The sequence below is a fragment of the Lactuca sativa genome, chromosome 5 (assembly GCF_002870075.4).
Source record: "Lactuca sativa cultivar Salinas chromosome 5, Lsat_Salinas_v11, whole genome shotgun sequence".
In the NCBI taxonomy this organism is placed as follows: domain Eukaryota; kingdom Viridiplantae; phylum Streptophyta; class Magnoliopsida; order Asterales; family Asteraceae; genus Lactuca; species Lactuca sativa.
Genome location: NC_056627.2, coordinates 322,112,210 through 322,125,755, shown reverse-complemented (window position 1 = coordinate 322,125,755; position 13,546 = coordinate 322,112,210). Strand labels below are relative to the sequence as shown.

The 13,546-nt window shown below is 38.4% G+C and overlaps 1 protein-coding gene across 1 annotated transcript; it reads right to left on the bottom strand.

The window, feature by feature from the left end:
• Nucleotides 1-4,360: 4,360 nt before the first annotated feature.
• Nucleotides 4,361-5,836, bottom strand: LOC111889398 (trihelix transcription factor ENAP1). The gene has a single exon (XM_023885544.3). The coding sequence runs from the start codon at nucleotides 5,596-5,598 to the stop codon at nucleotides 4,678-4,680; it is 921 nt and encodes a 306-aa protein (XP_023741312.1). The 5' UTR covers nucleotides 5,599-5,836; the 3' UTR covers nucleotides 4,361-4,677.
• Nucleotides 5,837-13,546: the final 7,710 nt, after the last annotated feature.

Below are 13,546 nucleotides of genomic sequence, written 5' to 3'. Positions count from 1 at the left end.
CTCTAATTAAAACTACAAGTGGGCTAAATTTTGTACCTAATAAAATTGTATTGGGCTATTTTTTTTTTTTTTTTTTTTTTTTTTTGGATATTACATTTCAAATTTGTATTAGGTCTAACTTTTTTATAACTTTGGACTTAAAATTGGTGGACCGTATTTTTTTGGACTTCATACTAGTAGTACATTTTTTTGCACACTAATACAAATTATTATTTCTTGTATACTTTTTATTTTTCTTATTCTTGGGAGGCAAAATGGAATAGTGATCCAGGACACCCCGCAGACCATACCAGATCCGCCCCAGGTTAGAAATCCGAAAATCACAAACAAAGGATCTTGTAACACTTTTCCATACCACATGCATGGTACATCCCACATTGTCATAAACCCAAAACTCTTCACCAATCATGCAAATTGTCCTAACCCATGTCACTCATTGCCTAATTCCATGGAAAAACTTAACCACCAAGCTAATTGAAGTATACATGGACAATTTAACTGAACATTTCCTAAACTCATCAAAAACACCCCACGTAGACCTTCTCCATGCAATCCCATTTCCATGCATAACCTTTTTTTCACGTTTAGGCTACCAAAAACCTTAACCCCAACAACCAACCGACTATTTTTCTTCCTTTATGATTATCGTTCCTAATCTCTACCATCCAATTACACTATTGGAATAAAAATCTTATGCAAATTTACAAGCACCCCCGACTTATGCATCCAAAACCACGTCCTAAATCCTAATCATCAAACTTTTTTAACGAGACACACATTTTAATATCGCACGCACATGCAACAATTACTTGTCAAAATGTCATCCCAATTCCTTCACACTCACGGCACTAACACATCAAAGCCATTTACAATTCTTTAATTACAATGTCCCATATCGCTAAAAAAACAAAACTCAGCCTCTCAAATTAATCTATAAATACATCACCAATCAACCACTTTCAAATCATCCCTAAAGATAACATTACGAGCGGCTAAGCATTTCGTGTTCACCTCCTGTTATTTTTGTCAAATAAACTAAAAAATTCCTTTTGTTAATTACCAAATACTTATTGTTTATTACTTTACACATATAAATACTTGTTTATAGGAGTTGGTATAATTTATCATTTGTATTATCTAATTTAATTATCAGTTTCAAATGTAATAATAATAGATACAACTAGAAGAGTGATGAATGGAAATCGAGATAAATATGCCGATCTTAAATTTAATATTGATACTTAATCCTACATCACTCACCATATAACCGTATGCTAATTAATCTGATCTCAACCAATGATTTTTTTCAAGATAACCATATATATAATCAACATCAACATGGAAGTCAATAACTCGTGATTACTTGCGCTTAGATCTTAATGCATTTATAGTAATTTGTCTTTGATTATTAATTTTCATTAAGAACATTGAATTTTACTATTTTGTTTGTACTTGTAATTATTAGGATAATTGTAAATTTCCTTGTGTTTTCTTGTCGAGTTTGTTGTTTTAATTCGTAAAACATCATTAGTGTATATCATTGTGTGTACCGTAGTCACTTTATTAAGTAGTGGAAACGCACAATTGACGAAACATACGATTTGTCCAAGATGTGGTAATATTTTTGATTTTGATAACACACTAATTTAATTGAAAGACACCTTATTGTGTGTCTATTGTTGATGTTGAACATATTAATAGACTTAAGGATAATGCAAAAAAATAATAATAATAAAATAGGTGATTTCGGTAATTATTTAAAGAAAAACAATTTCCATTATTTTAGTGTCCGAAAAAAAACAAAGTGATCAAGTAATTATTCTTAGGCAAGAGTGTGTTAGTCGGAGTTTGCGTTTTGACGAGTTGGAGGTATGAAAATGTGAAGGAATAGTTATGGAAGGTGGTAGAGAGATGCAACAAGTGTTGTTGTTGGAGAGAACATGGTGGTGATTGTAGGGGTATTTTAAAACAGAAGTCAGCATACGTTGGGGAGTCTCTGGCACAGATTATGTCCGTCGGTTGTTAGAAATAATGGCGGTGTAGGTGGTGAGTAAGATACGACACGAAGCAATGATAGTATAAAGATGGATGGTGGTAGTGGAAAGGATATAGAAAATCGGTGGTGGTGAAATGGACATAATTATACTGTCCTAATAAATTGACTATAGACCACCACCACCGATATTTCCTTTATCTATTTTACCACAATCAAACTAATCTTTATACAATTATCATCCTCCCATGCCTTATTCACTTTCTACACCCTTATAGTTTCCAAAGACAAACGAACATAATCAGTGTCAAAGGCTTCGTAATTTGTGCAAACAGACTCTTTAAAATCAAACACATGAAATTCAGTTGATCCCTATAATCGATCGGCTTACTCATCCCAACCACCCCCACCATGCTCATCCCTTACAACAACACTTCGTCACACCTGTTTGCCGCCTATTTTATTTGTTTTTGCGTTCTCATAACTCCAACTCCTCAAAACACACACCCGACTCAACACTCTTGCCTTAAAAAAACATCATGAGGTGTCCCATATTAAAAATGGAGTTGGTGAATTGCATGAATATCACATATTTTAATTGTATGTTTGTTGTTTGAGTACCTAATATTAGAAATGGAAGATATTGTAACGTAGAGACAACAAAGCATCGTTGTCAGCGACAAACATGGTGGCAATGGCTATGATGAGTGTGTTGGCACCGGTTGTAACGGTCATTTATAAAAAAAATATGTAAATTAGAGGTGGTTTTCACAGCTTGACATTGATTATGCTCATCGTTTCTTGGAAACACTACTTGTGAAAGTAGTTGGAAACACCACCCATTTACCAACACCATTTGTTGCTGTACTCCACGCTTTTGTTTTCAAGACTTCTTAGCTCATACAAACATATTCTTTGAAACCAAACAAAGATGATTTGATTCCTACAATTCTTATCTCTACTAGTTTGGGTCGTTTCGAGATAAAACCGAACCCAACCCGTCTATTTCAGTTTTTGGATTTTAAAATTCAATGGGTTCGGGTTTTCAGTTTCTAGAGTCGGTTTCTCGGTTTATGGGTTCACGGGTTTTGGAATCGTTTAATCATGAAAATCATCTGTTGTTTCAATGAATTTTGTAAGATGTCAAAAAAATAAAGGGCATGGAAAAGTGTTCGGGATTTGATTGTTGTTAAATAATTATTTTCTTTAGTTACTTAGAGGGTGTTTGGATAGGGAAAAAAAAAAAGAATGCTTATTCTTATTGTTTATTCCCACCACAATAAGTTAAGTTTAAATGTTTGGATAAAATCATTAAAAATCAGCTTATTAAGTTAGAAATAAACTAATTTTAATAAGCATGTTCCTCTTTGTTTATTGTTTATTCTCACCACAAATAAACTAATAAGCAATAAGTTAATCCAAACAACCCCTTACTTTCTATAATTGAAAGTATTTTATGTTAAATTTAAATAACGGGCCATTGTATCCTTATTTCTTTATCTTCTCCGTTAACTTCTTTTTATCTTAGAGAAACTTAAATTCAGAATAGGTTCAATCAAAATCAAAAATCAAAAATCAAAACCAGAAACCCCTTAATCAAATCTTTAAAAAAAAATTAAAGTATTTTTTTCATGATTGATGAAGAACTAAATTTGGTATGAATATGTTCTGTTATGTAAGAATCGAATTTGAAGACATTGCCTTTTTTAACGAAAAATACACCATTAACGTTGAGGTTTGAAAAAAAAATGTCGGAACAGTCAAATGAAAAATAGTTTATTTTTTAAGGTGCTGTTTGCTTTATTCAAAAGACAAAAAGACACGAGACACACACAAAAACACACACACACAAAACCTAAGACTTTTTTTTTGTGCACATTAGTTTTGGTTTTTATACAAATTAAATTTTACTCCTATGTTTATTATACCATCAAAGGTAAACCCATTAATGTGATTACTTTTATTTATTTATATTCACTAAACACATTAATGTGATTACTTTTATTTATTTATATTCACTAAACTCATTAATGTGAAGGGTTATTGGTTGTAATTTGATGTTTTTTAGGGCATTATTGTTTGTTAAAACCCAAACCTGACTTAGCCCTCGAAAAGAATACCCCTTCAAATTACATGGTTAAATGATTTTAAACTAAAAGAATCGTGAACTCACATACCTGAAGTAGAAACAGTCGGATATATGAAACAACAAATCAACAGAGTATATAGAACACCAACATTTTACTTGGTTTCCTAACAAAATTTCATCTTTAACCTCAATGCAGATTGCAGAACAGAACATATGTCAGTGAAGATGATCAATTAAGCAACTCAAGATTCAAGAAAAAACAAAGGTTAGTGACCAAATTGTTCAAGAAAGAGTATCAATTATCATGGTCTACCACCAAATTGTTTTTCTAAGGCAAAGACATTGAATAGAAGTAACTACAACATTCATACTCTTATCTAATAATAATTACTCTTACAGTTAAAAGCATCCTCTTCCTCTTCCATGGAAATCATCAAGATATTATGTTTATATATACTTTCTTTTTTCAGCATGCATAAATGGGAGAAACGCAAATAGGTAATGCTCACCATTGTCAGTCAGAATCATCACTCAACGATAAACACCATCAGATGCAAAGCTAACCTTTTTCTTAACGCATGGCAAAACAGGGAGGTTAACTGTAAACATCATCATCAGAAACTGTCCTCTTTGCTTGCTTTATCTTCTCCAGCTGAACCTGTGTATCCATGAACAATTGCATCCTCTGAACTTCCAAATCTTTGGTGAATTGCATCCTCTGTTTCTCCAATTCAATCATCTGTTTCTGTTTCTCTCCCTCGACCCTCTCGTATATCTCTCCGAATCTCTCAATAGCCCTTGCCAACCGCTTCATGCACTCGGAATCCCCTCCTCCTTCCTTCCTCACTCCTTCCCCACCCGCACCACCTTCTTCGTCGCTCGTCCCCAGAGACTCATCATCCTCTGATCCATCCTCCTCCGCGGCTGCAGCAGCGGCAGCAACAGCCGAGTAATTCCTCCGAAAATACGAGTCATCCACGGCCGCAGCCACCGGAAGCGGTCGTTTCTGAGGGAGAACCGCGAGAGGCTGGGGAAATTGAGAAGACAATACCGTCGAAGGAGGTTTCCGGTAGGGTAATGGAACGGCCGTCGGCGGTGATGACGATGAAGATTTCTTCGCGGTTGCAGCGGATCCGATTAACGAGTCCAGGCGAGAGTAAAACGGCCATGAACTGGTAATTTGGCCATTGGATTCCGAAACCCTAGCTTTCTCAACCTTATACTTCTTCTTCAGAGTGTCGATCCGATTTTTGCACTGAACGTCTGTACGCCTTGTTTTCTTGGTATGGCCATGACGGGCGTTGACGGAATCGGCGACCTCCTGCCAATCCTTTTGACGGAGGTTACCACGGTTGAGCTCAAGGTAACGGCGGCCCCAAGCGTCGACGAGAGTCGACGTCGCATCCTCGCTCCAACAATCCTCACGGAAAGGGAGCGGACGAGATGAATTAGGATGGTTTCCTCCGGCTGACGCGACCGGAGACGGAGAATTGATCAAAGCTAACTCGTCGCCCATCTAGGGTTTGTTTATCGGTGAAATTTTTGGGGGAAAGATAAATAGAGAGAGAGAGTACAAGTGGGTGAAGCGTCGGTGTCGGTACCGTTTCCATCCATTGTCTGACTGGCATCTCTTCGCCGATGTACGGCTCCAACTCCGACGTGGAACTGACGTTATGTTATCTGTCGCTTTGTATACTTGTACATACCATACTCGCTTTACTCACTTGTACGTTTCCTTCCAATGTTTTCCCAAATCACTTGTTTTTGCTACCTAATAAATATAGATCATATTATTCATCTTATTATTATTATATATTATAACAAAAATGCTTATGAATAATATAATTTTATGGTTTTGAACTTTGGCCATTAAATTTTTTATTTTAGCTTTTCTTCATAAAATATAGTTTTAAGGTTTTCCATTTTGTTTATAAAAATTTGTTATTTTAGACTTTGTTTGGCCATAAAAAATATATATATTTCAAACTTTAGACACAAAAGTATTTTTTATGTTGGTTAATTTGGTGCTTTTATTTTCATATATTCACACTTCTATCCCTGTTATATAGTCGAATGCCACTTTCCACCCTCATACTTTGTAAAATATTAGTTTTACCCCCTCAAATTGCACCGACATTTTCTACCATTTACCTTTTTTTATATTGGCATGTTTGTTGGTTTGATTACGGGTGAGCATGTGGACAGGACCGGATCGGCTCTTGGACTGGATTGGTTTCAGAAAATATTGTGGACCGTGGACCACACTGGATGAAACTTATCGGGTCCAGGTCCAGGTCCGGATTTTCCGATTTTTTGACCCGTTTGGATCGGTACAACTTTACATGCATACGGTACACCTTATTAAAACGCGTTTTAGGGTTTGATACAACTTATTAAAACGAATATGTTGTTGAGTTTGATACGTTACAACTCGTTAAAATGAATATTTTTTGGGTTTGATACGGTACAACTTGTAAAATTGATTGTTTATATTTTATACCATTTGTTTGAAGAATTATAACTCATTGAATATTACACAAAAAAAAAACAACAAATTTATATTATAAAATCAACTACAAACTTTAAATTACACTTTGGAAAAAAAAATGCATGACTTAAAACAAATAAGATATGTTTGTTTAAAAATTTTCACAAAATACAAAAGTTTAAGGGTGCGTTTAGTTGCGGAAAAATTGGTCGTTTTCCGGAAAAAATTTCCAAGAAAAATGAGAATTTTGAGAACGCGTTTAGTTCGTCTATTTTTCTAAATTTTTCAAGAAAAATGAAAATTTTCCGTTTTCTAAAATTACAAAAAAGTTGGAAATTTTTTGAAAATCGATAATCATTGTTTTTCACATTTTTCTAATTTCAAAATTTTTCTAAAATATAAATACTCACTCCCACCCCATCCACCTCTACCTACCCTCACTTTAATACCCCCAACCCACCACATCCTTACCTATCTACACTCACTCCCAAGCCCACCCCCACAAACACACGTACACACACACACCCACAAACACATACACACACCCACAAACACACACACACACACACACATACACTATAACGACCCAAATTTCAAAGCCAAAATTTTCATTTTTGAATTAACGCATTTAATAAACATTTTACCAAAACCTTGTCAATAAAATATTTCATTACAAAATCATAATGTTGTATTTCAAACCATAACATCATAAGTATTGAAAATCAGAGTACAATCCCAAAAACTTCTTGCGGAAACATGTGTGTGTGTGTGATGCGTTGCTACACCGTCGGCTCCTTCCCATTCGACGAAGAGGTACCTGAAACCAAAACCAAAACTATAAGCACAAAGCTTAGTGAGTTCCCCCATCATACCACATACCATACAATATCGTCGGTATCTTTCAACCGGTAACCTTCATCGGTATCTTTCAACCGGTAACCATCATCGGTATCTTTCAACCGGTAATCAACATCGGTATCTTTCAACTGGTAACTGGGGACTATTTCACCCCCTACCACTAGCATACAATCAACAGATATAAGCATACAGTCAGGCATATCCAGGTACTGACCTATGTGACATCCCTATTTTCACGGCCAGAAAAAACCGATTTTGTTTATGCTTTATAAAAATCAGAGTACCTCTTTTAATAAAAACGTTGCGGAATTTGTTCCTAATAAAACATGATAAATACATTATCAAAGCATTTCCGAAGAAAAGTATATTTATTCATTTTAAAACATTTGGGATGTCATCGTCAATACATAAACATAAGCATAAACAGAACTTACATTTATTTACACTAGGGATCTACATCTCTTTTAAATCTCTCAATGTAAAGTAGCTTCGTATCAACTATCAACACCTGTGATATAAATAAACTGAGTGGGTCAAGTTGGGAAACCTGGTGAGTACATAGGGATTTCAATCCCACAATGTTATATCATATATATAATTTAGAACTCACAAAATATACAATTTCACCATATATGTATAAGCAACTCTTATCCCACCCCGTCGATCCTCACAACGAGACTATCCATATTCTCGGACCTAAGATTAGCCGTTTTACCTAATCCATACTCCCGGATCAGAAATGAATGACTTTACCTAATCCATACTGTCGGACTAGGGACGAATGACTAATCCATACTCTCGGATTAATGATGAATGATTATGCCTAATCCATACTCTCGGACTAGGGACAATGACTATGTCTAATCCATGCTCCCGGATCAATGACATATACTAAGGTTTTATTCTCTGAGTATAATTCACTCGTACTCGTAAGAAAACACTACCCAATATTCTTCATAATTAATTTAGGTTTACTCTTTATCCTAAATCAACATATATAATCAGGTATGTTCTTTAACAAGTATCTCACACAACATCAAATAATTCGCACATAAACATATATTTAATACTTCAATCGATACTTGTACTAAAATCATGTTCATGAAAGGGACTATGCACTCACTTGATAAGGTGGTGACTCGGTACTCGGACAACGCTTCGTTTACTTTAAAATAATTTCCTTCGACGAAAACTAGTATTATTACCACTAGAGTTTAGTCTATTATTCGTCGAGACTAATTAATAGTCTATCTATTATTACTATTATATAAGCATTAAACAATACTTATATAACCCATAATAATAGCCCAAGTACTTATTATAAGGTCCTAATAATGTTACTATAATTAAATAAACGATATATTAAAATAGCGTAGGCGTAGTTCACTTACAGCGGGTTTTATAGGAAACCGGGATTTGCTTGGAGCAGCGTTCCCGAGCCAAAAAGCTCTTCTTCTCGGATCCGTCGAGCACTCCGGGGCTTTTGACTAGTGCTAGGGAGGTTCCCTAGGCTTTTCGGGGGGCTTCGGGGCTAGAGAGAGGTTCTAGAGAGAGAGTAAAGAGAATAAAGAATGGGAAATGTGTGAAGAAAATATGGGTGGGAGAGGTTCTATTTATAGGGTGAAAATGGATGAACTTGGTGCCACATGTCACCCTCTAGTGGCAAGACTTGGGGAGAAAGCAATGGCCAAGATTGTGCCACGTCATCCATTTTCGCACAACATACTCCAGACTTCTAAAATCCGTAACTTTCACATACGACCTCCATTTTTGACGTTCTTTATATCCACGCGTAGGTAAAAATAAGATCTACAACTTTAATTTTGACTTCGTCGGCTAATTCTCGACCGATCTTAAATTTAACAATACGAGGAGATTATATTGTTAATTGTCCGCGTAAAATTCATAACTTCTACATAAGGACTCCGTTTTCGTCTATCTTTTTACCGTTGAGTTCCTATTAATGAGATCTTCAACTTTCATTTAGGCCGTGTAGGCCAAAAACTGCTCGAACTAAAATTCGAGTTTCGGGCTGTGCACTGCTAAGCCAAATCTTAGAAAATTCACAACTTCCTCATACGAAGTCAGATTTGGGCGTTCTTTTTATGTATGTTCTTGGTTTAACATATACTAAAAATTTTGTTTCGATTTCTAAGGCTAAAAAGTCTTCTATCGTAAATTCATTTTTTACGCTTCCCGGTGTCGTGTCGGTTTTGCTGTAAAACTTCGACGGGTCATAACTTCTTCGTTACAACTCGGATTTCGGCGTTCTTTATATGTATGGAACCCTTGAGACATATTCTACAACTTATTTAATACTATTTATTCTAAATAATCTTTTGTCGAAAAGTCATTTTCAACCCTTATTATCTGTAATTTGACTAGCCCGGATCTACGGGCGTTACAACCTACCCTTGGGTCCTAAGGACCACTGTCAGGGAAACTAATCCCTACCATACACATAACATAAACCTAGATAAACCTCATAACCAACACATAACCAGACCAAGATAATTATCACAAAGACCATTATCTTCTAAATACCCCTTTTTGGTGGGTCGGCATTGTGGCCTTAGACCCACCCCTAGTGGAAGGTAACTCACCTCAATGTTGTGCAGTGTCTGAACTAACCTCGACGCACAAGTCGAATCCTTACGACTCCTCGATCCCTACACGACAACCTTCAAGTTAACACACATCACATACAACCCTAAACAGGGTCAGTCCAAGTTCAGTCAAAGTCAACATTGGTCAAAGTCAACATTCAGTTGACCTGACTCGCCGAGTTGGCCTACCAACTCGTCGAGTCCATGCTTCTCTAATCCCACACAAAACCCCGGCTCCACTCGTCGAGTCTAGCAAAAACTTGACGGGTTCTCCTTCAGTCATAACATCGGAACCATCTTCATCCGGCTCGCCGAGTTCCTTCTTGAACTCGTCGAGTTCATCTCCAACTTAAGAACTTGTCCAGTCTATGACTCGCCGAGTTGTATGAAAAACTCGTCGAGTCCATCTTCAAAGATTGGGAGATTGCTATGGACTCGCCGAGTCTGCTCATACCACTTGCCGAGTCCCATGGCTTCCAGGTCCCTTTTCGCGTCTAAACCCACAAGGGACATCCTTCCTAACACTTACCCATTAGTAACGACCCAAAAATCACGACTAAAAATTTCTTTTTAAAACATTACTAATCCATGTTTATAAAAACGTATCATAAGTCATAACATAATTTTCAAGTATTAAATTCAAAACATAATCTCATTATCAGAGTAAAACATTCCCCAGGCTAATTGACTATGGTGTGTGCACTGCAACCTCTCCGAGCTCCTCTTTTGAAAACTGAGTACCTGAAACCAAAACAAGAAATCGTAAGCACGAAGCTTAGTGAGCTCCCCCAAACTACCACATACCATACAACATATAAAGCACATACTGGGCCTTGCCCACTGCATTGGACCCAAGTCCGGAAACTGCATCGAGCCGAAGCCCGGACTAACTGGGACCATGTCCCCTGCATCGGACCAAAGTCCGGAAACTGCATCAGGCCGAAGCCCGGACTAACTGGGACCATGTCCCCTGCATCGGACCGAAGTCCGGAAACTGCATCGGGCCGAAGCCCGGACTAACTAGGGCCTTGCCCCCTGCATCGGACCGAAATCCGGAAACTGGCTGGGACCTTGTCCCCTGCATCGGACTAAAGTCCGGACTAACTGCATCGGACCGAAGTCCGGAACTAACTGAACAAAGCATAACATAAACATATCAACTAACATGAACACACATATACTACATACTGCATCGGGCCGTGACTCGGAACACATAACACTAATCATGTCTGAGCCACGAAGGCATCAAACACACTAACTACTGCATCGGACCGAAGTCCGGAAACTACTGCTAGCTAAACGGGCCGACATTGTGGCCTTAGACCCGTTCCTACTGGAAGGAAACTCACCCGAACTGTTGAACTCTGCTGGTAACCCTCTGGCTGCTAACCGAAAAACGTCTGAAGCGCTGCTCCTCTAACTCTCCGAGCTACCAATAACAAGGTAACACTTAGCCCGACTGTCCTCTACAAGTCAACTAACTCAACTCTGATCAAAGTCAAAGTCCTGGTCAAAGTCAACCTTCCAGGTTGACCCTACTCGTCGAGTTAGCCTACTGACTCGCCGAGTTCACTGATTTCCGAGTTCTGTCCTATCCAACTCACCGAGTCCCCACTCAACTCACTGATCTGAGTCCTGACTCGAAGGGTTTGGGGTTTCGCGACTTGACTCGCCGAGTCCAAGGCAATCATCAACAGACTCGCCGAGTTGTTCTTCCAACTCGTCGAGTTCCTGCCCATCTTCATCCAACTCGCCGAGTTCACCCATGTGACTCGCCGAGTCGCTACAGCTCTTAATCCATACAGTGGCTTTTCGAGCCAAACAGGGGTTCCAACTCATAGATCCATACTTCTAAGGCCTATTCCTCACGTAAAGTGGCAAACTTTACGTGTAGCTAAAGAGATCTAGGCTCAAAACACTTCAAACTAGGGTTTATGGCAAACATACTTCTCCAACATACCAAGGGCTGATACTTTAGGGGATTCTAGACCAAAACAAGCATGGATCTGAGGTAGCAACCTCAGATCTGGACCTCTAGCTCGAAATGGTTACTTATCATACCAAAAATGTCCAAAACTCACACATAAGAATAGATCTAGGTGCAAAAGGGAGTCCAAGCAACAGCTTATTACCTCCAATTAGTCTGAAATGTCTTCCCAATCCCGGATCTATAGTCCCTTCTTGCACCTCCAAGGTCTTTCTTCCTTCTCCAAGCTTTAATGCACTCTTCAAGGCAAGATCTAGCTCAAAAACGGATATGGTGGCTAGGGTTTGGTGTTCTGGGGTAGAGAGGCAGTAAAGGAACCCTAGGGAAGAGAATGAGACGTTTAAATAGGCTCCAAGTCCCGGATTTAGGGTTTTCCTCGTTCAGACCCAACTCGCCGAGTTCACGAGCCGACTCGCCGAGTTGATCACTTACTCGATCCCCCGGATCCCGCTCCGACTCGTCGAGTTCCTCCCTGGGCTCGATGAGTCCACTCCTTGACTTAGGGTTTCTTTCATTTTCTTGGCCTTTCTGATCCTGGGTGTTACAACTCTCCCCCACTTAAACTAGACTTTGTCCTCGAAGTCCGCTATGGTCAACTATTTCACAACCCACTTACTGCTTACCACAGGCTATGCACCGGACACTTTTCGCTATTTAGCATTGAGTATCCATCAATCAACTAGTCGAATTCTACCATAGTCCGATTTCCATTATTGCCACTGACTGAAAATTTTATGTTTTCCCTTATCCGCCTTCCGGATGAACCGAGACCGCCCTGGTCCTTACTGATGCCTCCATATCTGGTTTACTGGACTCCTACCGGTTACTACACCCCCATCGCAGTCTCATAGTCGCTTTCAGCGACTTCTGAAGGTACTCCAACTATCTATAACCATTTTATCCATTCTGCCACCCATACTGAATCGATGTTGCTGGAACTAGCCTTCTTATCTCTCATCTGACTACTCAACCTCCAAAAACTTGAGTCTCCCTTCCCGAAAGAAAGGCTACCTGCCTAATTACCCTTGCAGATCACTTATACTTGGCAGAAGACTTAACTGATCCTGCTGAGAGGGACTTGCCATTCTCAAATCAACCAACTATATCGTCCTTACTGGAATTTCAACACAAATACTAATACTGTCCAAAAATCTAAAACTATCCGAACACTGAACTGCCTGCAATACTGAACATGCCTGAAACTCTGAACTGCCTGAAACATTGAGCTGCCTGAAACACTAAACTGCATGAAACACTGAACATGCCTGAAACTCTAAACTGCATGAAACACTGAACATGCCTGAAACACTGAACATGCCTGAAATTCTGAATATGCCTGAAACACTGAACTGCATGAAACACTGGTTCCCGAATTATCTCAAGACCTTCCTGGTTACCTATCCTTTTTCGGTTATCTGCAACACCGAGTTCCAACTCAACTGTGGAGTCAAAAGACTCCTCACTTAGTCGCTCCCACGACTTCTGAACGAAATCTTTCTCTGGAACTAGTTTCCACTAGTTATCC

What these genes read in the sequence shown, in the direction of transcription:
- LOC111889398 (XM_023885544.3), bottom strand. Translation starts at nt 5,598, where the DNA reads ATGGGCGACGAGTTAGCTTTGATCAATTCTCCGTCTCCGGTCGCGTCA.